Source organism: Lygodium microphyllum, chromosome 4, assembly GCF_053477565.2.
Source record: "Lygodium microphyllum isolate KBCC chromosome 4, Lygodium_microphyllum_v1.1.10, whole genome shotgun sequence".
Classification (NCBI taxonomy): domain Eukaryota; kingdom Viridiplantae; phylum Streptophyta; class Polypodiopsida; order Schizaeales; family Lygodiaceae; genus Lygodium; species Lygodium microphyllum.
This window is the reverse complement of record NC_141138.1, coordinates 182,562,537-182,587,746: the sequence shown is the minus strand read 5'-3', so window position 1 is coordinate 182,587,746 and position 25,210 is coordinate 182,562,537. Positions and strand designations below refer to the sequence as shown.

Sequence of the window (25,210 nt, the reverse complement as noted above, 5' to 3'; positions counted from 1 at the left end):
ACGGGACTCCCTTCATAGCATTTGCTTCCACATCATCTTTTAGGTTGTTGGCTTTACTAAGATCAAGGTATGGAGGTAAGGGCACCCCAAAAGGCTTAGCTTCAACCATGTTAAATCTGTCCAGTACCTTTTCAATCTACAAAGCCCTCGGGTTGTTTCATGTAGATTTCCTCATCAATGTCACCATGCAAAAAAGTTGCTTTTACATCCATTTGGTACAGCTCTAAGTCCAATACAACAGTGAGAGCAAAAAGCACACGTAGAGTGGTCATCTTCACAATAGGTGAGAAGACCTCTTGGAAGTCAATCCCTTCCTTCTGTGCATACCCTTTGGCAACCAATCTTGCCTTGCACTTAGGTTTCCCATCAACTAACTTTACTTTGTAAACCCATTTGTTTGAAAGCGGCTTCCTTCCTTTGGGCAACGACACAATATCCCAAGTATCATTGGCATACAAAGATTTGATCTCTTCTTGCATAGCTAACTCCCACTTACTACTGAACTCACATGACTTGGCCTCTTTATATGTAAGAGATTCACCCTCATTTGTAAGAATCACATAATGCAACGAGGGGTCATATCTATGTGGTTGCCTTCTTACACGTATAGACCTGCCTACCCAATGATCTACATTTTCAAGAATTGGGTCTACATCTGGAGATATGTTATTTTCAGCATTTATTGGCTATTGTAAGCCATTTTCAGCATGTTGTTCATGCTGTACAGTACCTTCATTTTCATTACCAACACCTGTGTTTTCATAATCAACAAGTCTATCTTGATGTCCATGACCTCCTTGTGCTTCTATTTACTATCATCATCATCTGGCTCAAAAATAATTGGCTGATCATCAGTTTCAGCCTGTGATACAGCTGAAGTAATAGGTGGCTGCAAATTCTGAAATTTGACCTTTTTCATACCTTCATTAGAGACTAAAATACATTTCAGCCATTTTGCCTCATTAAACACAACATTACGACTGCGAATTATTTTCTTGGACTAAGGTAACCACACTCTGTAGCCAAATTCACCCTCATCACCATAGCCCATGAGTATACCTTTGGTGGATTTTGGGTCAAGTTTGTTCCTCAGCTCATCTCGAACATGCACAAAACCATCACAGCTAAATATGCGTAAATGGTCATATGAGGCTGATTTGCCAGACCAAACCTCCTCAGGGTTGCCATTATTTAAGGACCTGTTTGGAGAGCGGTTGCAAATGTGAACTCCGGTTTTGAGTGCCTCTCCCCAAAATTCATGAGGGAGATTAGCAGTGGACAGCATGCACCGCATTCTTTCACATAAAGTCCTATTATATCTTTCAGCCACCCCATTTGAAGAAGGGCTATAAGGAGCTATAAGCTCCCTCTTAATTCCATGCAAGTCACAAAAAGACTTGAATTCAGTAGATGTGAACTCACCCCCATTATCAGTTCTCAAGCATTTCAGCTTTCTACCTGTCTGAGTGGTCACAAATGCATGAAAAGTTTTAAAACCAGCAAACACTTTACTTTTCTTTTTCAACAAGTAAACCCAAATCTTTCTAAAACAATCATCAATAAGGGAGACAAAATATGCAACACCACCTAACAATTTTACGAGCATACATCAGAATGCATTAAGTCCAAAAGACATTGGACTTACGAGAGACACCATTGTAAAAGAAATTTTTTATTTGCCTTCCAAACTGACACTCATTACAAAAGTCAAGTTTAGAGCCTTTTCCATCAACCCTCTTCAAAGAGGTAAGGACATCCAGTCCTTTCTAGCTCATATGGCCGAATCTCTTATGCCATAACTCCAAATGACAACCAATTTCAGCAACTACAAGAAGCTTGCCATTCAAAGCTTTACAGTGCAAACAATACAAAGTGCCCTTCTTGGTTCCTTTTGCAATCAACATGGAACTCTTTTTCACTTTCCACAAACCGCCACCAAACAATGTAGTGTAACCATGCAAGTCAAGGTGACCAACAGATAGTAAACTCTTTTTTATGCCAGGCACATATCTGACATCTCTTGCCCATTATCTAAAGACAAGTGTACAATGTCAATCCCATCAATGATGCAAGCATGGTTATTTCCAAGATACACCTTTCCATAACTGCTTGCGTTGAACATAGCAAGACACTCCAAGCAAGGAGTTACATGGAAAGAGGCACCAAAATCTACAATCCAAGTCTGAGTGACACTATCATCAACTGACAAAAGTGCATCAATCCATCAGCCTTGGTAATCTGCATATCCTACATGTGACATGCAAGGGCATCATAATCAATCACACATAATCCATTTGCCTTTGTATCCGAAAGCTCCTCTATGACTATATTGGAGGCCACATTGGCCTTTTCCTTGCCTTTGGCTGCCTCAGATACATCTGTCTTATCCTCTTTCTTCTTTTTGTCTCCTGCATTCTTCTTTCTCTCTTGTTCCTCCTTGTAATACCTGCAATCAGGCTTCTTGTGGCCCTTCCGACCACAATGATAGCAAGTAATGTCATTCTTTTCCTTTCCTTTGCTCTTGCTTTTGTTTCTCTGTCCAACATTTGCATTTTTCTTTTCAGCCATGCCTCTTACATTATAAGCTGAGTTGTTGCCTTCTCCAACTAGACATATGTACAATTTCTTCACTCAAGATTGAACCCCTCACCCCATCATATGAGAGATTGGGGTTATTGCTGAGAGAAACCACCAAGGTCTTCCAAGAATCATGCAGTGTCATGATCAAAAAGGTCGCCCTCAACTTATCATCAAAATCCAAATTTGCATCCTTGAGCTGATTTAAAATGCCAATAAATGCACTCAAGTGCTCAGCTGCTGCACGCTTTGACTCATCCAATCGCATATTCGCCAACTTGTGCATTAAATGCACCTAATTAATAGGGGTGGTGATCTCATAGATAGTTTTCAGCTTCTCCCATATTGCATAACCTGTATCTAAACCCTTAATTTCTGTCAAGATGTCATCAGTGACACCCATCTTAATGTAAGCCACAACCTTTTTGTTAACTTTGGCCCAATCTACATCAGACATTTGTGCGGGTTTATCTTCCTGCAAAGCATATCCTCACAATCCTTTAGGAACAATAGGCCCTGTATACGGTCTTTCCAAAGGTCAAAACCATGACCATCAAACCGTTTAATTTCCATCAAACTCTTGATGTCTGAACTGGAAGAAGTTGCAGCCATTTTATCACAAACACAAGAGTAAATGCCTTGGACTACAAAAGTACAAGCTGAACCAGCAAATACACTGCAGTTCTTTTTCACATAGTAATAAATCTTTGTTGTTTGTACATGAACCAGCCACCACACAGGTAAAAACTGCAGAAATTTACCAAATTTTGCACAAACCCCCAAAATTTCAGGTCCAGTAGTGCATAAATTGTCAGCCAATCTGACCCAGCTACGCAAAATTTTACGAATGCATGAAAAGCCCCAATTTTTTGGGGTCCAATGTCAAGAAATTTTACTCAAAAGAGTGAAATTCCGAAAAATTTGGCAAAATCCCCAATTTGATTCAGGTTACCACGCACAATGTCTGCAATTTCTAACCTAAATGTCGCTGCCAGGCAGCATAGACAGGATTAAATCTGGGAAAAGCCCCCATTTTTTGGGCTCAAATTTGCACAAGTCTTCCATGCACGAACTCCCATTAAAAGAAAAGGAGGTAAAATAAAATTTCTAAGTTTCAAGAAAGTAACGCGGGGGGGTCCGTTGACCTTGCCCCATCACATCGGGTCATCGTCTGCTGGCCCGTCACATGACGCGTACACTTGCTTTGCTTCTGGACCCGTCACGCGACGTGTACACTGCTTCGCTGGACCCGTCACATCACCTGTTGGACCCCTATCACCTGCCCGTTGATCGCCCACAGCTGCCTGCTAGTGCCAACTCGGCTGCCCGCTTTGTGACTGCGCCTTTTGCTAGGCTTCCGCGTGCTCCTGCCGCTGGATGTCTGCCGTCAGCCCCGTCTGACTTGTCAAGCAGTTCGTCTGTTCACAAGTACCGTTCACTCCCCGCTGATCCCAGTCTGGTCACGCCTGACTTGTTGAGCTATAGCTGGCGACTGATGCATGTGGTCTTGAGAAGTATGCACAATCTGTGCTCTGATACCAGTTGTTGAAGCTTAGCTGGAAGGGTGAGCAACAGTTTGAGCAATGAGAGTGATAGAGAGAGGGAGAGAGAGAGTACGACTAGATTTGAGTGTACCAACAATCTATTGGTACACAAAGAATAAAATGAATTTATACTTAGGGCATGTAAGTATGCATTCACATGTGCAATTGAATAACGTGCGTGTACTATACACGGAGGTGAAAAAAGGGCCTTTATCCCAACAGCCTCATCACGGATTCATAGACCTCTCTCTTTTTTATATCTACTATGATTGTATTGAAATTTTACTATCATTGTATCCATCATCCATGTATATACTAGACTCTAGTCATATCGCATGTTGTGCACAACACATGCGACCATGAGAGCCACCCTAATATATTCATCTTATTTTGTAATGAAATGGCTATTTCCACTTTACACGTGTTTCATCATTTAATGATTTATAGTTTTTTGATCAAGTTTTTTTTTCATGTTAATATCAACCATATCTTATAAAATCATAAGATACCATTTAGTATCATATTTTATTGTATCGTACTGTATCATACCTTTCATACCTAACAACTATGATCAATCCAAAAGCTAGGACCAAAAATTGATAATGTCCATACTACATTCAAAAGACAGTTTTTGGAACATCCTTGGAAGCTATCTATATCTAATAGTAACCTAACCTAGATTGCTTTTGCTGAAATATCATGCACCATAAGGCGATCTATAAAGTCATCCATCCTAGATAATAGATACTTATCGTTGATAGTCACCTTATTGAGATCTTTATAATCTACATAAAAGCGCATTGTGGCATTCCTCTTTTTAGCGAGAAGGACAAGCACACCCCATTGGGATTTACTCAGCTCAATCAAACCCTTAGTTAAGTATTATTATAGTTACCTAGTCATCTCTTTCTCTTCTTTCAAGCTAAATCTAAAGAGCTGTGGAGAGACGAGATGGCTATTGGTGTCTCGATCCTATGGTCTAAGGTTTCATGAGACAACAAGAGTCCATGAAGTAGTTTGGATGCAAAGACATCAACATACTCATGTAAAATTGGTTCTAAGTACTCACTTATATTTAAATTTACATTAACTCTATTATTGAAATAAATCAAATTACATTACCAATCAAATGATTGAAATTTTTTAATGAAATAAATATAAGTAATAACATTGGGATTTAAAAAACATTCACTAAATTCCAATGCTAAAATCATGTGAACATTATTTTTTATAATATCGGAGGAAAAATGAAAGAGGAAAAACAACCCATGATCACATGAAAATGACCATTAAGTTCAAAAGAAAGTACATGTGTTTGGTAGTCAATGTACAAAGAGTAATATTTATCAAAAAACCATGGCATGCCAAGGATGAGATTGTCATGGTCAAGTCTCATAAGGCAGAAGTCAATAAGTTGATGACACTGCTAGATAGAAAGATCCAAAATTGGTACCATATGATCCCAATAATCCAAAGTAGGAGCCTACACATAAGGGACACAATAAACTCATTCAGCAAGTACCATGTGAACCTACAGTTTCTACACCAATGGAGAATAAAGAAAGTTGTGAGTAGAGCCATTATCAAACTAAATTGTAACTTCTTAGCCCTTTATATGTCGTGTGACCTTTAAAAGATCATGCGGACCAAATACAATTTTATTAATGGAACAAGCATTGCAACTCCTCGCATTAACAAAAAAATCTTCAAATAAAAATTTAGAAGAAAAACCTAGAGCTTCAAAAGTGTTTACGGAAGTCTTAGAAGTAGACTTTGCCTTCTTATTCTAGGGTCACTCTCGATCACCCAAAAAATGACCCACATGATGGCAAGCAAAGCAACAACATTTCAAGCAATCCTTGCTTCAATTGACTGTTAAGATTTGTCAATTCTATGGGCAGCGCCGAATGTTTTAGTCTTTAGTTCTTTTTCAATTCTTAGTGTGAACACAACTAAAGTTATAAGTTGTGTCACCGCTCTTAGAGTTAGAGTTAGAGTCAGTTAACTCTAGTTGAGTTAGAGCTAGGTCTACCTTAGACCTATCTTGTACCTTTCATTCTTATTCTTTTAGTTCAACAAGTACACTCTACTCTTTTGCTTCAGTCACTCATTGTCTCTTTTTTCTCTCCTCCATAGCTTGCTATCATTTCCCAACTTTTGGTATCAAAGCAAGGCTCTACACGCGGATTCACTTCCGCCACCATCAGCTGGTGTCACCCAGCCTCAGATCCTATTGTTGTCAGCCAACACTCTGCCCAAGAAAGAGAAGGACGAGCTGCTACTGTTTTCAACATGCGCGCAGTCCTATATGCAGCTCGCATGGCGCCCGAGGAGCTACTGTTCTAGAGAAGCTACTGCTGTTTTCAGCTTTGCCCCTTATTTTCCCACCTCTAACCCATATTCTCAACCCTGCCTGCAATATTCTGCAAAGCCTAAAAAGTGTAAAAACCCTAACTTTCACATTGGGATTTTTTCAAAATTTCTGCAATTTTCCATCCATTTTGGCCATCTCCTTCTGAATATCAGCTCATGCCGCCCAAAATTTCACAATTTCTTTCACATTCTTGCCCAAAATTTTGGGACTTTTGCTCGATTTGCAGTCCAACATGCGAATAATGCCAAAATTGCACAATTTTATTGACATTTGTGCAAGAAATTTAGGGCTTTTTGTCCTAGAGGCTCTGGCACGCATCAAGAGGTAGATTCCAACTGTTATTCGCTGTAGGCACACACCCTGAGATGGCATTATTACAAAAACTCAAGCTGTAAGATAAAAATTTCTTCAATTCTTTGAAATTTTAGGAGGAAATTTGGAGCTTTTGCCCGATACACATTCCATGGCAGCAAACAAGCGGGGTAAGAATTAGCATTAAGTTGTTGTAATTTGTACTTTTGAGGACACGCATTACAAGGCAAGTGTGGTACAACAGTGCATTGCTGTTATTTCTTGGCTGAGTGCTGATTTCGATCAAATTGGGCACACATTGGAATTTGTGTAATAGTTTGATACTTGTTGCATAATCCCAAGGGGATTTTTAATACTCTGAGGAGTACAATCTATAGTTCAGTAAAGAAGCATTTAGCTGCAAATTTTGTCCATATCTTACAGCAGGGCTTGTCAAGGGACTAATGATCAAAGCAACATCCTTGGGGTCCTCACCTACGAGGACAAACTAAATGGATCAAACTACCTATTGTAGAGTTTTATGGTCCAGAACCTTCTTATAGCGAATGACTTGTGCAACTACATTTCAGGTGATTTGCAGCGACCAAGAGGTCTTACACCTCAAACACCTCAGTGTAACACTAGAGGACAAGCTACTAGTGCTACTGCCCCTCCTACCAAGGCTCAAAGCAAATCGGACTCAAAAGATGCATAGGCACTTTCTTTGATTGTCTTGTCCATGAAAAGATCATTCCACACATCCGATCTCGTAAGACCTCAAAATTAGCATGGGATGTCATTGACCGTATGTTTGCAGCACATAACAAGGAATGAATATCTTATTTCCATAGAGAGTTGGCCAATGTGAACATGGATGAGGGTGATAGCATGACAGATCACCTTACTCACATAATGGGCATTCAGCAATACACGTACCAAGAGGAGCTGCCCTTTTATAACATTTTAAACATCCCAAATCCAAATTTCTCTCACTCAGCAATGAATCTGCTGCTGTAATTAGCACAAATTAGCTCAAAATGCATCACTGATGCAAAATTTTTACAGTGAATCTGCCGCAATTGCACAATGGATCATCCCAAGTGTCATGCGGGCAAATGTTGCAGAAATTTCACAAATTCTCCGAAACCCCCAAATTTCAGGGTCCAAATGTACACAAATGACAATGAAATTGGCTCAGCTGAGCAAAATTTCACTCATACATGAAAAGCCCCAAAATTTCTGAGGCAAGTGCACACAATGTCTGCAATTTCTGGGTCAAATGTCACTGTTTTGCATAACCAGCATCAAATCCAAGAAAAGCCCCAAATTTTCAGGCATAAATCTACACAGCTCTGGCCTCTGTGCTTATGCCCGTGAACCCCTGTTAATGAACAAGGGGCCTGCTTGCTGGAATAAATTAGAAATTGTCAAAAATATCAGAAAAAATGACGAACGGCCCAGCCGTTCACGTGTGACATGTCGGCTGCTGCCCGTCACCTCCTGGGACTGCACCGCTGGTTGTGTGTCCACCATATGTTGTGTCCACTGTTAATCAACCTGCTGCAACTGCCACCTGACTCAACTGCTGCAGTTCGTGGCTGTCAACTGCACTACAGGCCTGGTTTGTCACCTGCGCCTGATGTCTGCAGCTGTTGCCAGCCTGGTCACGATTGCGCAAACGTTGTCACCTGGAGGCAAACTGTTACACTCCAATGTGCAATCAAATAGACCTTGAGCCCTATTTATAAGGCTCAACTGCCCTAAACCTAAAGTGTCTTAGTGCAATCGCACTAAGTCACTCATGACCCAAGGCTATGACCAATGTTGCAAGCACCCATCCTAGATGTCCAAGGATGTGACAATATAGCTCACAAACAAGTGATTTGCATAATTCTAAGAGAAATCCATACATCAATATGCAAGCAGTCAACATGGCACTAGAATGCTTCAAGTATTATAAGCAAATCAGGTAGATACTTTTCCACTTACATAAGCTTTGAACATGTCTTCTAGGATTTGATTAACATGCTCACATTAACCATCGCTAGAGGGTGCATCAACTCTCCTTATGTTTAATATAGTTTCCCAAATTTCTAATGGATCACTCGCCAAAAAAGGCTAATAAACTATATTGGCAAGTACATAGATATTTTCTTCAAACTGTTTATTCAACTCAAGTGTCATTACATTGATTTTAGTACGAAATATATTGACAAAGCTTCGTTAATGAATCCATGTTAAACCGAATCATGGACTCTAGATGTGAGATGAACACCATAGCTCCAAGAAAATAGAGGTTGATTGAGGAATTGAGGAGATGTGTATTTTTCAATAAAGAAAATAAAGATTTAAGGACCTAAATGCTCTAATGCCAAATCTGCATGTAAGAAGGGTGCACTCTAACAAGAACTATGTAGGAAATACAATAAAGATTTCTTTATTTCCTCAAAAAGCCCTTCTATACCCTCATATATAGGGTGTGTCTTTTGAAATTTGACACATAACAAGGACTCTTTGGCATACAATTTTGCATCTCCCATGAAGGACACATCCAAGGCCAAGTTGGAGGCAATAAACATGCCAACAGGGAAGCCAGATATTTGAGATGTCCTTTGATGAAATCCATAGAACTACTCTCTCCTTCACCACATGCAATCTTCGATGTCGTAGTAAGCAACCTGCTTTTACACTTCTGGAATTTAAGAACTTACTTAAACTTGGCGATTAAAGGTCTCTCTTTACTGGTTCTTAGGCCTTCTGTATCTTGAGATGACCATCACTATCATGACAGTCAGCTGACACTTAGTGCTAATAGGCATCTTCTTGGGCATGTGTATCCCATATTTGTATAAAAGAAAGACATCTTGTGTTGTGTATTGGGATCCCTTTTTCAGCCATGGATTACTCATGTGCATAAAGAGGTTTTATTATAAACAGTCTGTAGTGCTTATTGAATTCTGGTATTCTGTTCAAGGCATCAATTATAAAGATAGCGTAGCCATACATAATATGTAGCATACAGTTTCTTTGCATAAACTGAATAATTTAGATGCAAGCCTAGCTTATAGAAAAGTTAAGCCTTTCCATTAGGCATCTTGTGGAATCAGAATTCACCTAGCTTTCCCATGTTCATTGTTTGAAGGAACACTCAGTGAAGGCCATGAGATTGAACCAATATAAAGAATATCCAAACAGTGGCCTTTGCCTTGCTCTATATTTAGGAGGTGAGTCAGATGTCAATCCCTTGATTTAACTTTTTTCGTTTGCTGTCATCTTAGGGTTTTGTACAATGATCTTGCAGCACATCTAGTACATGGAAGACATCTATTTAGACATTCAGGTTGTATATAGAATCTTATATATCACAACCACTTGAATTAGTAGTACTTCTCAAGTGGACTCACAAGCTACTGCATATGCAGCATGTGCAAATACTTAGAATTAGAAGCTCAATACACAACAGAATAATGGAAGGCACAACACTTATGATAAATGTAAACGCAAAGCACATAAGTACACAGGAAAAAACACCACTATAGGAATCAGAAGTACAGCAGTTCTGCCCCAGCTTACAGAGTCAATAGACTCCTCTCTCCACACGAAGGATCTGCAAGCACAAGTGTATGAATGTAGGCACGCATACCCTCCTTTTATAGTCAGCATGTTGGCTGACCTACAAGAGTAGGTCTGCAAACAAACAAATAAACAACAAAGAAGGCCATAAATTAGGCCTTGGACACTTGTATGAACCTGGGAAATGAACACTTCCAACATTCTCAGATCTGAATGTGCCCTGCTTTTGCCACAAGTTCTTTTGCATGAAAACAAAATTTTCAGCTTTCGAAATCGAAGCACTAGAAGTAAAAAGGAAAAGGCACTCGCAGGCTTTAGGGATAGATATTTCATGTGCTAGCAGCCGTGTAGCTTTAGGGCATGCAGAGCATTGCATAAAACTCACCTACGAATTACAATTTTATGAATAATTTCCACTCTAAAATTTTTGAAAATGTTATGACAATTGGGCCAGTCACAAGGAGACCATGAGGACAAGGACGATGAGCTAAATTTGTTGGTCACAATGCCTAAACCACATAGTACCTACACAATATACTTTTAAAACCTTAAAGAGTCATGTCCACCAATGTTGACACCTAAAGAAAAGTATCACAGCTTGGCAAATGTGAAGAGCTACATGCATGGAAGGTTGCAATACTTATTCCATCAGCTTATTTGGATATAGTCTTGTCTTGTAAAATTACTTGATCTCAAAGATGAGGCAACTAGAACATCTTTTACACCTTGACCCTCACATCTTGGTGAGGATCGCCATGCCCAACACCATCCACTCACATGAATCTTCTAATTCACACTTGCACATTTCTGGCAGTGAATACAATTTGCACATTTACATTCCAACAGCAAATCCTCCTAGTACAAGTCACATAGTTAACCATGCTAAAATATCAATGTGCCATTTTCTGAATTCCAACCTGTGTAAAGTGAAAGCAATTCATATACCTTGCAGCAGCCAGTGAACGAATTTTTTCCACAGCATCATTGGAGAGCTGTATGCAACAGGATACTTGTTTCAGTAGCCCTCAAAATGGCATATCAGGGAGCAAGAATTGTCAAAAAGGTAGTACTTTTACTATAAGCACTCTGTACAAATCAAATTCTTTACAGAACTGATACTACACATAAATATATGTATTAAACATTCCTAGAATCCTTAGCACATAGTAAATAGCAAAATCATCACAGACAGGAGACCTAGATCACCTTAATAATTACAATAGATTACTCTTGAATACTTAGGAAACCTCCTCTAATGACACTGTTAGGCAAGCGGGCAAGAAGAGCCTTGAAGGCATGCACCGGCCGATGAGTCATGTCCAAATCCAAGGCGTAGTGATCCAAGAGGACGTGATGCCTCTCCACCCACTGTAAATCTCTGCTGGAAGGAAGGAATTGCTCTAGGAAATGTACATTCTATCCAATCAGGCCAAGGTTTCCGAATGTTGAAGACATCAATGTGTCCTATTCAATGCCAAGGTGGCCATAGCATCTCATGCTTGACGCTCAAGGCCATCCGTAACAGAGTGAGACGAAGTCGCTTGTTACATAGACACACAAACATTAAAATCTCCCAAAATAACAAGCCATGGTACGAGACTGCAAATCCACCGAAAGCGGACAATGGGTCTCAAGCTGTATTAGGTGCATACACACCTACCAACCACAAGACCTCCCCCTAATACAAAATCTCCACCACCACAAATCTACCCTAAACATCCTAACAAACCAATGAAGGCTGCAGCGAAGACCAAACAGTCAACATAACTCCATATTCATGAGGAGTCCGGCCACTAAAGAATACAGTAAAGTCCTTATAAACATAGGTGGAACCGGCCAACGAGTGTTGCTTATGGTCCACCCCACAAAAAACATGCCAATTACTAGCAAAAACCATCCTCCACAACCTATACTGCTTATTTTGTTTTTCATCCACTAATTTAGCAACCTAACATCTCTACTTTTCACTGCAAATCACATCCATAGAATCTGCCCTCTACAATCCAACAATAAATGGACAAGGCCTGCAGGGTAGGGCAAGGGGAATGTTGCTAATCACGGAATGCATCTTGAGAGGGCAACAACCTACCACGAGCATCAAACCTCAAAGTGGAATCTATAACACCTTTACCAACCACTCTAGCTGCAAGTACCCGAGAAGATTGTGGTTGAGATTTTGAGTAGAATCCTTTTCCTCTGCATTGAAAAGTCTGTGTGGTATTAACATAGGCCAAATGCCCAAGAACTAAACAAGCTTCCTATCGAGCATAACGTTTGACCACAAAAACCCAAGGACCATCGTTAGATCCCCGATCCTCACAAGCAAAATGTGACTCAGCAGCAAGCCCAGCCTGAAGTGAATCTATTTTCGCATTTCTATGCTAACCAAGAGGCGCAAGGGGAGGAGTGGAGTATTCCGGCACAGCTTGGGGTTCACACTCTTGCATATCCACCTCAACATCCAAACCACGCTACAAAACCTCTGAAGTCTGATCACATTCAGAGAAGGAATGAACCAACCGGCAACATTTGAAATAATGTGCTGCACAACTTTCCCATTTTTTGCTGAAATTTGAAAATTTTGGCAAAAATAATGTATGAAATGTACATCGGAAACACTATTGATGCAATCTTGGTGCTGTAAGCTATGAGATTCATTCCCACTTGTGAAACATTGAAGAAATTGCGGAGCAAATTGCTAAGAATCTTGGCTTCTTTTGTGTATCAGAAGTACTTGGTCACACACGCAGCAGTACATATGTTGGTCAGCTTTCATTGAGTTGATGTATTGCTGAACAGTCATTTTGCAATAGTCTCATCGTAAATTTACTCTAACCCCAGTTACACCTCACATGTGCAACATTTACTTAACTATGTGATTAAAAATTAATCCACATGTTAAGTGAAGTTTCAAAAATACATGTCCTCATGACAATTTCCCTAGAGAAGAAGTTGCAGATGCCCAGTCTTGATGATTCCTCCTCTATGAAGGAGCACATCACAAAGATGGAGGCCATGAGAGGTGAGCTTGCCTCTCTTGGTCGCAAGATATCTTCTGAAGACATGGCTATGATCCTTCTGACTCGGCTGCCATCTCCTTGGTTCGATGTCTTCTACACTAGCCTTATCACATCAAGCGCCCGCAAGACCCAGTTTTGTGCAGAAATTCAATGCTGTTATGGAAAATCTTGTGAGAACTGAAGCTTGAGAATCACAATTGGTGATAGCATTGTGGCCAAGTTATTAGATAGAGCAGGGCCAAGCTGAGAGCAGATATTAAAGATCAAGTTGCTGGTTAGGACTGGGAGAATAGACATCTTTCCTGGAATGATCAGATTATTTAAGGCTCCTACTAAAATAGAGTGTGGCGTGCCTCCCGTAAAAGTCCAATAAGGGCCCCATTAGCCAAGAACCAGAAGTATCTACCATCAATAATATCCACAATGGAGATTCTGTGTGGTTTTATCTTAACTGTTGGAAGGAAATTACTTCTAAGGCAGAAAAAAAAAATAGAGAGCACTTCAAGAGCAAACCAGCCCAAGTGATACTGTCTGCAAAAAGAGTAGTTCCACTAATCTACAGTCCTGTAAAACTTGATCTCTTTAGTGCTCGTGTGCATGTTCTCATCATTAACTGCATAATTGGTATACATTTAGCTACATGCGGCATTGCTCTCGTTCTTTCATGCCCATATTTTAGCTGATGCATTCATCACAATTTATTTATAGGAGCCAATATATCCTGGAAACAACCCTGAGTTTAGCAAGAGATGAAAGTTATCATGCTATTGATAATAATACCGGCAACTAGAAAGCAGAAAACAATGATCAGCTCATAAAATCACACCTGGAGTCCATCAGTCCGCATGTAAGTTATCAACCCTGTCAATTCATCATTCCCAAGCTTGACACCTTCATAAAGCTTTTGTGCCAACTGTTCACCTAACCAACACCGTCAACTGATTATTCCAAGTGATTGAAGATTTCTAACAGCTTACAACAAGGAAAGGGGGGTGGGAGGCAAAGAAGAGCTCCAAAAATAGGAATTTTCACTTAGCCTCTTGTTCTAACAACCTTTCCTTAGGCATGAACTTAGACATTTAATAGAAAAGGAATACAGAACGTACAGCCATTGTCTTCACCACCCCAAATCCCAGCTTATCCAGGGCATCCTGTTGAAGTGTTGAGGTGATGTATGGTTGGGGTGGATTCTTGCGAATTGAACTCTTCTTGACTGACATAACTTCAATTTTTGCTGATCTGATCTTGTCTACTAGTTCCTTAGCTGCCTCACTACTGACAAGAGAAAATTTCTCAATCTTTTTTCCATTAAAATGAGTTGGGCGCATCAGAAACTTATTTGATTCATTTGATGGATGCTCAAGAGACCCAAATGCCTCCACTGTCCAGTATTCCTGCGGATGAAATTGCTCTATTTCGCTTTCTCGTTCACACACCATTCGTAAAGCTGCTGACTGCACACGACCAGCAGATCTGCTACCAGGAAGTTTTCGCCACAATACAGGTGAAAGAGCATATCCAATCAAATAATCAAGAGCACGCCGAGCCAAGTATGCCGTAACGAGTGTCATACAAATATCTCTGGGAGCTTGCATAGCCTGTAAAATGGCATTTTTTGTAATTTCGTTGAATGCCACCCTTACAACCTTGACTTTTTTTTTTTTAAGTACACCCTCCATTTTCATCAGCTCCAAGACATGCCAAGCAATTGCTTCACCTTCTCTATCAGGATCTGAAGCAAGCACAAGGCATTTTGCACTGCAAGAACATCACACATAATGATGAGCCCCATGGCATTCTCTTTCACAATGTATGTAAAACTACATAAGATGGTACTACAAACACATAACCACCCTACAAACAAACCTAGTGACATGCATGAAAACTGTGTACCTAACTGCCCCTTGGACAAAAGTGAAGATGAATTTTACTCTGAAGCTTGATTTTGTTGAAGCTCGTGTATAAACCCAAAACAACAGTTGGAGCATGTGATACTCTATGATGAACAAGATCTGATAAAGGCTGCTCCAAGCTTCTCTCCACTAAATGTATGCATACATCCATGCAATGTACGTGCTTAAAACACTGTGGAGGTTTAGAATGATAGGTTTCCATACAATGGAAAAAGGAGCTTTATTAGCAGCCCTACCCTTTCAGAGCATTCTTGATCTTAGTGACATGAGATTGAGCATCCTCAGGAACCTCCCACACCATTGCATAGTCATCATCTGGTCGAACAGATCCTGCCCTCGCAGCTAAGTCTCGTACATGACCATGAGTAGGTAAAACCATGAAATCAGCTCCTAAGTATTTTTCAATTGTCTTCGCCTTTGCTGGGGACTCAACCAAAACAACAAACCTCTTTGATGGTGAGTTCACTTCTGCAGATGTTAAGCCTGCTGATACTGTTGTAGGGCCAACTAAACCAGAAGTTTCACTGACAAGACTGATATGTGTTCCCACTGAACTAAATTCTTTGGCTCCTTTTGTAAGTGCAATTCTGTCTGCAGGACTAAATGCTCTTGCTAAGCAATGGAAGTCCTTACATAAACTGACTGATTGCCAACACCATCCTACATGCATAGAAACACTAACCTGCAGAAATATCAGAGTGACAAGTCATTCTTGATTCAGATAACACTTGATGACATTTAGCTAGAACTTTATGGGACTAGTTACATAAACGAAGCAAGCTCTTTCCAAAATTACTGCAAGCAGTGTAACCAGCCATCCTCTGTACAAATGACCTTCGACATGGACAAAACTGATGTTTAGCTACAACCTTGTTGGAGTAATTAAGTAGATAAGGCAAGTCCTTGGATCACAGGGCTGCAGGAAACACACTCAAACTTTTGAGGTCACACACAAGCCAGAGACACCTTCAGACAAAATGTATACATACACATTGCCCAAACCTTAGGTTCTAATTTTATTCAAGTCCATGCACTCTACAAGTAACTCTCATACATTTGCTATCGCAAAGGCTAAACTTATAGAGGTCCAGTCTTTATCTTGATTCTGTATACCTTGTTGGAGTAATTAAGTAGATAAGGCAAGTCCTTGGATCACAGGGCTGCAGGAAACACACTCAAACTTTGAGGTCACACACAAACCAGAGACATCTTCAAACAAAATGTATACATCCAAATTGCCCAAACCTTAGGGTCTAATTTCATTCAAGTCTGTGCACTCTACAAGTTGTTGAGAAACCCTTCACCCCCAATTTGCGTTTTTGCGTTTTGCGTTTAGGGTTTGCAGCCCCAAAAATGGGCACCATCCTAGACTCACTGTGCCTATTTATAGGCCACTCTCTCATTCACTCCTCACAGCTGATTCATTCAGTCCGTCACCTCTTCTCTCCAGCCTCTCCACTACCCTCACACCCCTTTCAGGAGAACATTGCGGTTCGTGGTTTGTGGCTGTCTTCATCATCTTCCTTGTGCTATGGCACCCTTGTTCCCTTGTATCACATTCACTCCATGATTCAGAACATCATTCCATTCATCACAGTTTCTTCTCTCTTCTCCATGTTTGCCGAGTTCACTCCGTGTTCCTCCCTGCAAACCCTATTATCTCACTGGTACGTCATCTTTTGACATGGTATCAGAGCTAGATCTGCTCAAACAGCGGCAAAGATCCTCCACTCCAGTGATAGCAAAGACCAGTGGCGGGTTCAGCATCCACTTCTCTTCTTCTTCCACTGCATCAAAATCTCGTTTTTGCAGGTTTCAGGTGTTTTCAGATTGCTACCCACACCCCTTTCACGGAGGACATCGCAGCATAGTTACCTGGAACGGGGAAGGGGAACAGGAACGGGACCCCTTGGAACAAGGGGAACGTCCAAGGTCAGGGAACAGGAACAGGGGAAATGGCACATGTCTTAAGTGCCCCAAATATGCCCTGAATGACCCAAATTGCCCCAAAGAATGTCCCTCTAATTGCCCCAATACCCTTCAATGCTCCAAATTGTCCCAAATGTCCGACTTGATTATCCCCATAGCTCCAAATTGCCTTGAATTGCCCCAATTATCCCAATTTCCCTTGAAATTAGACAATATAAATGGATGATTAACTTGGAATTAAGGATAGGCTGAAATTTGATTGTGATTTGTAAGAGTTGATAATGCATCAAATTTGAACTTTCCATGGACTCCTAATTGGCTTGTGGGTTGTCTTGACACTTTGAATCTTCAACCACAGAGAGAGAGAGAGAGAGAGAGAGTAGTGTGTGCACATTGGGCAATGGAGATGGGTAAACATGTGATAGAAGGAGTGTGACACAAGCAAAAAGAAAAAACTTTAAAAAACATCATTTTTTGGTGGAACGGCCGTTTCAAACAGGGAACGGCAAGGGGAACGGTAGGGAACAGCAAGGAACGGTAGGGAACGGCAAGGAACATTCCCTGGTTGTTTCACCTCCTCAGAGGGTTTGGAATATGCTAGGGCGTTCCTGTTAGCAAAGTATTTGTCAGCTCATATGTGAGTCTGAGCTTGATCTGGGCTGGGCATTTTTATTAGGTATTTTCTGGTGTGGCATTTTATGCCAGTGGAGCATTTTATGCACTAGTCGGCCAGCATTAATGCTGTCCGACCAGCATTATTGCTCCCCACTTTTTCAGCCTATTTATACTCAGTGCTCCTCCTCAGTCAGTATCATCATCATCATCATCTTCACCATCTGCAGACTCTGTGGAGAGAGGAGCCAGAGCCAGTGCCAGTGCCCGCACAGCCAGTGACTCACTGTTGTATGCGACTGTCTCGTGTTCAGATATATGGATTCCATTTCCCGTGCATACATCTGAGTTCTCATCTGTATCGTGTTCTTTCTTTCTTTTCTTTTTGTCTTGTGTTCCAGCAGTTTATTTCAGCACATGTTTATGCTTCCACCGCTGCTCCACTTCTGATAGTTCCTACAGGCCGGAATAGCCGTTCCATGTTTCTATGCATCGCAATCTTAATTGTCCCTTGCTATCATCTACAACAGTCTGGTGCTTGTTTCCAACCTATCGCACACTATTCAGAGCTGATTTTAGCATGTTGACTGTTACTGCTAGTTTTTCTTGTGTTTTTAGTATTTCTCTCTCCTCACCTGCGTTTTTCTACTGGTTGCAACCTCTGGTAGCATCCTCCTCCCACTAGCAACTCACTTTCAGCCCTTCCAAAGCCCTCCCACCCCATGAGGTGGACATTGCAGTTCGTGCTTCACACTACCCTCACACCCCTTGAGGTGGACATTGCGGTTAATGGTTCGTGGCTGACCTCTTCCACCTCTTCCTTCTTTAACAAGACACACTGATATCCATGGCTTCTTTACCAACAGATGACCAAACTACTGGGTGCTCCTACTGCGGCACGAACGGTCATCCCACCAAAGACTATCGACATTGACCTTTGCTCCCCACCCCTCCAGAGTATCTGCATCTTCCACTAGGCACTCCTTGTGCCATCTCTCCTTTCTGGGCTATAGAGATCGTTTTGCATCGGCTATCTGAGTATTATGCTGAGGACAATAAGCTGCATCCGACGCGTACTAAGTCCTTTCGAGCACACGGAGGCTCTAAGACTTTACGAGGTGATAAGCCCTCGTGGATACCACCCCATTGCGAGGAGGTTTCCCCCACCCACTTCCAAGTACAGTGGCTTCCACGGCCCACATCTCCTCCACAATCCACTCTCTTGAGAGTCCACGACTATTTCCCACCCTTGGCTCATCTTGAGCCTCCTTCTTCTCCACCCTCTTCCACTCAGGTTCGAGAGGCCACTTCTGGGTGCTTTCCAGCTTCTTCCGAGCCCCAGATACCTTCTTCGGCATGACCAGTGACACTTCCTTCATCATCAGATGCTTCACAGTCCGTGAGCCATGAGTGGTTGGATTTCCTTTCTCTCTCAGACTGGGATTCAGAGGGGGATTTTCTTACTTCACTCTCAGAGGGGGCTTTCAGTTCTTCTTCGGCTTCAAAGGGGGCTCCTACTTCTACTCCTTCCAATTCAGAGAGGGACCCTATGTGCCATGAAGTTCTTCACCCACCACCACCTTTCACTTTTTCTAGGAGTGGCTCTCCTTTGAGCAATCATTTCCTCTACTCATACCCAAGATCTAGAGGATCTACTTAGATCGAGGCCCTTGGGTCTTGAACAGTGACTTAATTTGTAATGTTAAAATGAATAGCCAAAGTAAAATCTACACTTGCAAGCGATGCCAACACATTGTGCTAAGAATAATGACATAGAATAATAAAAGCACAGGTGAACTCACAAGCTGACCTCAAAATTGGCCGAATGCAAACCAAATTCTTACTATATAGACCTCCTATCATCCCCCGGAAAATCAATGATGGAATGCATGGCCTTGTCCATATGAGAATGAGAAATGGGCTTAAGATTTAATCAAAATGGTCTCTAGCTCTTGTACTCCTACCTCTAGGCACGGTGACCATTGCAACAACAACGAATGATTTGACATTAGGGATGTAGTGGACAAGTGTACAAGCCATGTGGTTCAAGGGTAAGCCAATGTGAAATTTTCATTAATTAAAAGTTTTCTCAATAAGCAGCTCACTTAAGATATAAAGTAGACCTTAAGCTTAAGTTTGGTCCAATGAGCAGCTCACTTATGTTGAATGACCAACTCATTAATTAGCCCTTAATAAAAAATGAGATTGGATTAAAAAGTAGCTAGTTACTCATTTAGAGGAATGATCTTGGTTGTTTGGGAGCTTCTTTTCTCTTGTTTGAGCAGCCCATGTTTAGAGATAGCCATTATTTTCTTCCTTGCTCCAAAAATTACAGGTTTCAGCTATGAAAAATTGTGCATAGGTGGATCACCTAGTGATAGGGAACGGCCGTCTTGAAGCCCTGGAATGCAGGAACGCCGTTCCAAACAGATGTGCCAAAATGGGACTCTGAAATGGAACGGCCGTCCTCTACCCTATCCCCTAACATGGGACGAAATTTTAAGTCTGTGTCTTTTGGGAGGTGGTTTTTTTGTGGGTTTTTTTATAGGACTTCCGCTTTTGTAACACATACACATATAAAATCAGCATATTTTGTATGAAGTCAAATCAAATCAGCCCACATTAGACATGCAATTTTTCTACAATGAAAAATACATGTATGTATGCATGCACATACATATGTTCTTTGGTAGTATACACTCACCCACACATATAGTAACACAGGACCGGTTTTGGGGACAGGGATGGGAAAGGGAACAGGGACACGAATAATGAATTGCCTTCCCTTGGTACCATGAGAGGGGGCTCTAACATGGGGATGGGACTGGGATAATATGGGAATGGGATGGAACTAGGACAAGAAACTACAAAATGGCCATCCCTTGTTACTATGCCCACACATCCACCTCCCCCATCACATGCATACATTTTCAAATGCTATTTATGTATGTCGTCCCCTCCCCTGTCCCACCCCACGTCCCCATTCCCTTCCCCAACCCCATCCCCCATTCCATATTACTATGGTATCTACCCTTTTACACAACATACATTGTTGCATTTCATTCTTGTAAATGGGAATGGATAATTGAGCGATTCCTCAAAAGGGCATTATCCAAGTGGCATCTTAGTACTTACTCTATCAGCATGAACCTTTACACATAAGTCCTTTGCATTCACATTGCATACATGAACCCTTGGGACAAGTGATAAATTTTCCATGAGGGTACACCCAAGTGGCACCTTGCTGCATTAGCATGCTCCTTATGCATCACTCCTTTAGATTTGCATTGTGCATATAAGTTGGACCAGTTGGTTGGGTAAAAACTTACAAATGTCAGCATCTTTTCACATGAAAACCCTGTGCATTGTGTAGTATGATTCCCTCATTAAGTGAAGCATATACGATCACATCGCTCCCCCATGGTCTTGAGCACTTGTATACCACACCAATCTACAGCCATTTACTTCTTCTATACCTCTACATCCACATCCTTGATGGTGGTTGTGAATAATTGGATCTTACTTTTGTATGAACTAAGAAGCCAATGTCAAAGACAAACAAAAAGTCTCATTCACTTGGGCAATCAAAGAGAAGATATCCACCGCCTCTATGACTTTGGAAGGTCCTTGGGCAGTCCAAAGTGACACCCTAAGCCTAATATCTTGGTCTCTTTGGGATGGGACCTTTTAAGTCAGTGCTGATCCGTCTCTTCACTCTTCTTGGTCTTTCTTTTTGAGCCTAAGAGTGTGTTGAGCTACCAAAACTTCCCTCTAGTTCATCATATCTTTTTTGGCATTTTTTGGCTCATTAAAATACCCCCAAAAAGTCATTCTAGCCATTTTGTATGATACTCTAGACAATTGTACAACACCCTATGTTAGCTTTTAGAGGAGATAAGAATACAATCAAGAAAAGAAGAGGTAGCGAGAAGAAGGATGTTCAAAAATAGAACATGCATTATGTTGCTTAAAGAGCCAACCAAGAATCCCAAGTTGCTGAAGGAATGCAAGCTTGCTGGAGATGTCCATTTATAACAACTGCAGTTGTTTTTTTAACGCTGTTGAGCCAAAGATGTGGTTGTCTCACCTTGGAGTGGCATGTATGAATGTAGAAAAAAAAAAATTAATCAACAAACAACTTTCTCCAGAGAGAGAGAGAGAGAGAGAGAGAGAGATGCACGTCTTCTCACCTCCCCTTTTCCCACTCTCTCCTGCATATAACTCTGGCAATGGAAGACTAGTTATGCAACATAGATTGACTAATACCCAACTAGCTAAAAGCCCCAATAAATGTGCCGCCAATGCACAAATGCTTTGAGCTTCCCTAAGTTTTTCGAGGGCAGTGCTTCGTAGCCACAGTTGCAATCTCAATAACCACTCATGAAGAAAAACTAAGCCCTATATAACTGTGACACAGAACAGATACATTGTGTACCCAGCTCTAAGCTATTGCAGTGAACTATAGGAGGCATATGTAGTTCAAGGACATGTCAACTTATGGGATGCAACTACATGTCGAATTATGGCCAGCATATGTACTTTAACTACATGTCAACTTATGGGATGCAACTACATGTCGCATTACAGCCACCATCCGCCATGGACCACAAGATGGTAAAATTTAGCAATTTAACAGAAGAGCCTCTCACAAAGTTGATTTTGGCACCATTGGTGATACCGAATCAGTACATGATGCGTAAACCTAACAAAAAAGCATCTCTCTCTCTCTCTCTCTCTCTCTCTCTCTCTCTCTCTCTCTCTCTCTCTCTCTCTCTCTCTCTCTCTCTCTCTCTCTCTCTCATTGCATTAATGAGGTTTCAATGTGACCTTGAACGGATCAATCTTCTGGAACCCCTTCACGGCCTTAAGGACGCGATCCGAGACGTGACCCTTGTTGAGCAAGGTGCTCTGGGCGTTCGTCGAGAACAAGGCGGTGAAGAGACCTTGGTTGCCATGGATGAGGCGGTGCTGCCACAGCACAGGCAGAGGAACCCTCAAATTGCGAAGAAGGTTCCCTTGCATTCTCGCTGATGACCTCGATGGGAGCAGCAAACGCACCCGACCAGCCCGAAATTTTGAGCTTCAAGGGAGGGGGTGTTCTAGGAAGGGTTAGAAATATACTCCACGACCGGAAGGGGTTTTGGAAGCTTTTAGGAAAATAGTTTCTATTCGCTTTAAATCATCAGGAGCTTTTTCTTAGACGCCAATAGGTTAATGTATTAATGAATATTCCAGGCATACAATACGTCATTGAAGTATCCGCAAGTTTAAAATTGAAGCTAACTTGGTCAGCCCTTTCTTCTTGAGTTTTCCCGTCATATAAGACCATGTGCTTTGTCCTTAGATTCTCTCTACGCTTCGTACCAATATTCTCCCGATACTTCGTACTGCGGTTTCAAAATTCGTTTCCTGCGGTGAGAGGGTTCATGGGAGGTTGATATAAGAAACATAATTCAAACTCCAAAAGCTTTGACAAGTTAGACTAATACAATGTTGAATGCACAAAAATAAAATACACTGAGTTGTGGCACTCTGTAATATATATGGAACGAAAGACCAACGTTAATGGGATCAAGCCTACATTGTATCTCCAATGAAACCTTGTGTGACCATTTCTCAAAGTTTCCCAAAGACAAACACATCTAATTGTGATTTTTAGCCATATTGAGCCTATCATGGCATGCATATGATCCTCACACATTGAGCCAATAACATTATATAAATTTGACAACTCATAAACTATATTGAGAATTACTTCATCCTCTCTCTCTCTCTCTCTCTCTCTCTCTCTCTCTCTCTCTCTCTCAATTAATACTTAATAACATATGTACATAATTATATATGTATGATATATTAATTTAGATGCAATTATATATTTTTATTAATAATTAATTGATATATTAAAAATAATTAATAATATCCAATAAATTTTATAAAATTATTAATAGTCATAGTGTGTATATTATAATTATTACATAATACATGTATATATTAATATATTTATTAATTATTATATATTAATATTTATTCATTAATACATAATCAATAACATAAATTTATTAATAATTATAATTAATACATATATTATTGAATTAATATATAATCATATCATATGTATCATTGTTAATATTATTTCTTTTATATATTAAATATTATATATATTTATTTATATATATATATATAAAAATAATTATAACACATATTTTACTTTAAATTAATTTAAATAATAAATTAATAATTATGATATATAATAATGAAGTGTTAACATGTAGTATAAATATTAGCTATACATTATATATTAAGTATAATTTACATAATAACAGTTAATAGCCAATAATTATTACATAATTAATATGTATGTGAGTGTGAATGTGTGGGGGTGTGTGAGGGTATATATGTGTGTGTGTATAAATAACACACACACACACACACACGAAATTTTCTTTATGCCTATTTGTGTGTGTGTGTGTGCGCGCGCACGCGTGTAATACATGTGTCCATTTGTGTGGTCTCGTAAGTGTGTGACATCTCTCCAACTCTCTTTTCTTTTTTCTCTCCTTTCTTTTTCTTCCTATTGTATCTCATCTTTCTTTACCTCATATATGTGCGTTTGTACATATGTCTATATATATGTATGCACGTGTTTATATGCATTATATGTATATGTATCTATTGTGCCATAAGTGGTGGCGAGTACTATGGTGAGGATTAGTCCATTATGGGTGGGAGGTGGCACTGGCAAAATGGTGGGCTAGCACACGTAATAGCAATCTTTAGGAGGGGTGCGAGCTAGAGGAGGAAGTGAGCAGTGCCTAAGGCATACCAGTAGACACAGGGAGAGAGAGAGAGAGAGTGTGTGTGTGTGTGTGGTAGAGCTTTCACGAGCTCAACTACCACACTTGACAAAACGCTTAGTATTTTGAGTGCTTCATTCGATTTGGCAACAACTATCTCTCACATAGCCTATACATTCTCTTAACTCATTGATCTATCCATTATTCTCCCAAACCACATGAAAGCAAGAATGAATAAACTGACAAGGGTGTAATGAACTCACTACCTTACCTCCTCCTCGATGCCACAAAGTGAAGGCTTTGATAGTGGCTCCACGGTTTGTGCGATGGCACTTGATCCACAATCTCTACTCCATAGCTACCATCTGATCCGCAAGCGCCCGATCCATGAGAGGAAATGTGAACAAGAAGAAAGACACCCAATCCCTCCTCCAATCCACCTCTCACCCAAGAAGGGGAAGAAGAGAAGAGCGTGCACAAGGAAGGACCTTCACCTCTCAAGTCCTTCACTCTCACACTCACTCTCCCTCACTCTCGAGATGGAGCATAAGAAGATAGACTAGAAGCAAGAAGAAGAAGCACG

General features: G+C 40.6%; 1 protein-coding gene across 1 annotated transcript in view; it reads right to left on the bottom strand.

Moving 5' to 3' along the window:
* Nucleotides 1–22,963, bottom strand: part of LOC148037977 (DNA topoisomerase, type IA, core) — a 153,993-nt gene extending 131,030 nt beyond the window's left edge. Inside the window, exons 1-5 of the mRNA XM_087677010.1 lie at nt 22,661–22,963; nt 15,529–15,974; nt 14,486–15,137; nt 14,206–14,292; nt 11,305–11,351 (exon numbers count right to left, since the gene is read on the bottom strand). Of these exons, the coding sequence (XP_087533136.1) occupies nt 11,305–11,351; nt 14,206–14,292; nt 14,486–15,137; nt 15,529–15,974; nt 22,661–22,855 (1,427 nt within the window). The 5' untranslated portion in view covers nt 22,856–22,963. The remainder of the gene's footprint in view (nt 1–11,304; nt 11,352–14,205; nt 14,293–14,485; nt 15,138–15,528; nt 15,975–22,660) is intronic.
* Nucleotides 22,964–25,210: the final 2,247 nt, after the last annotated feature.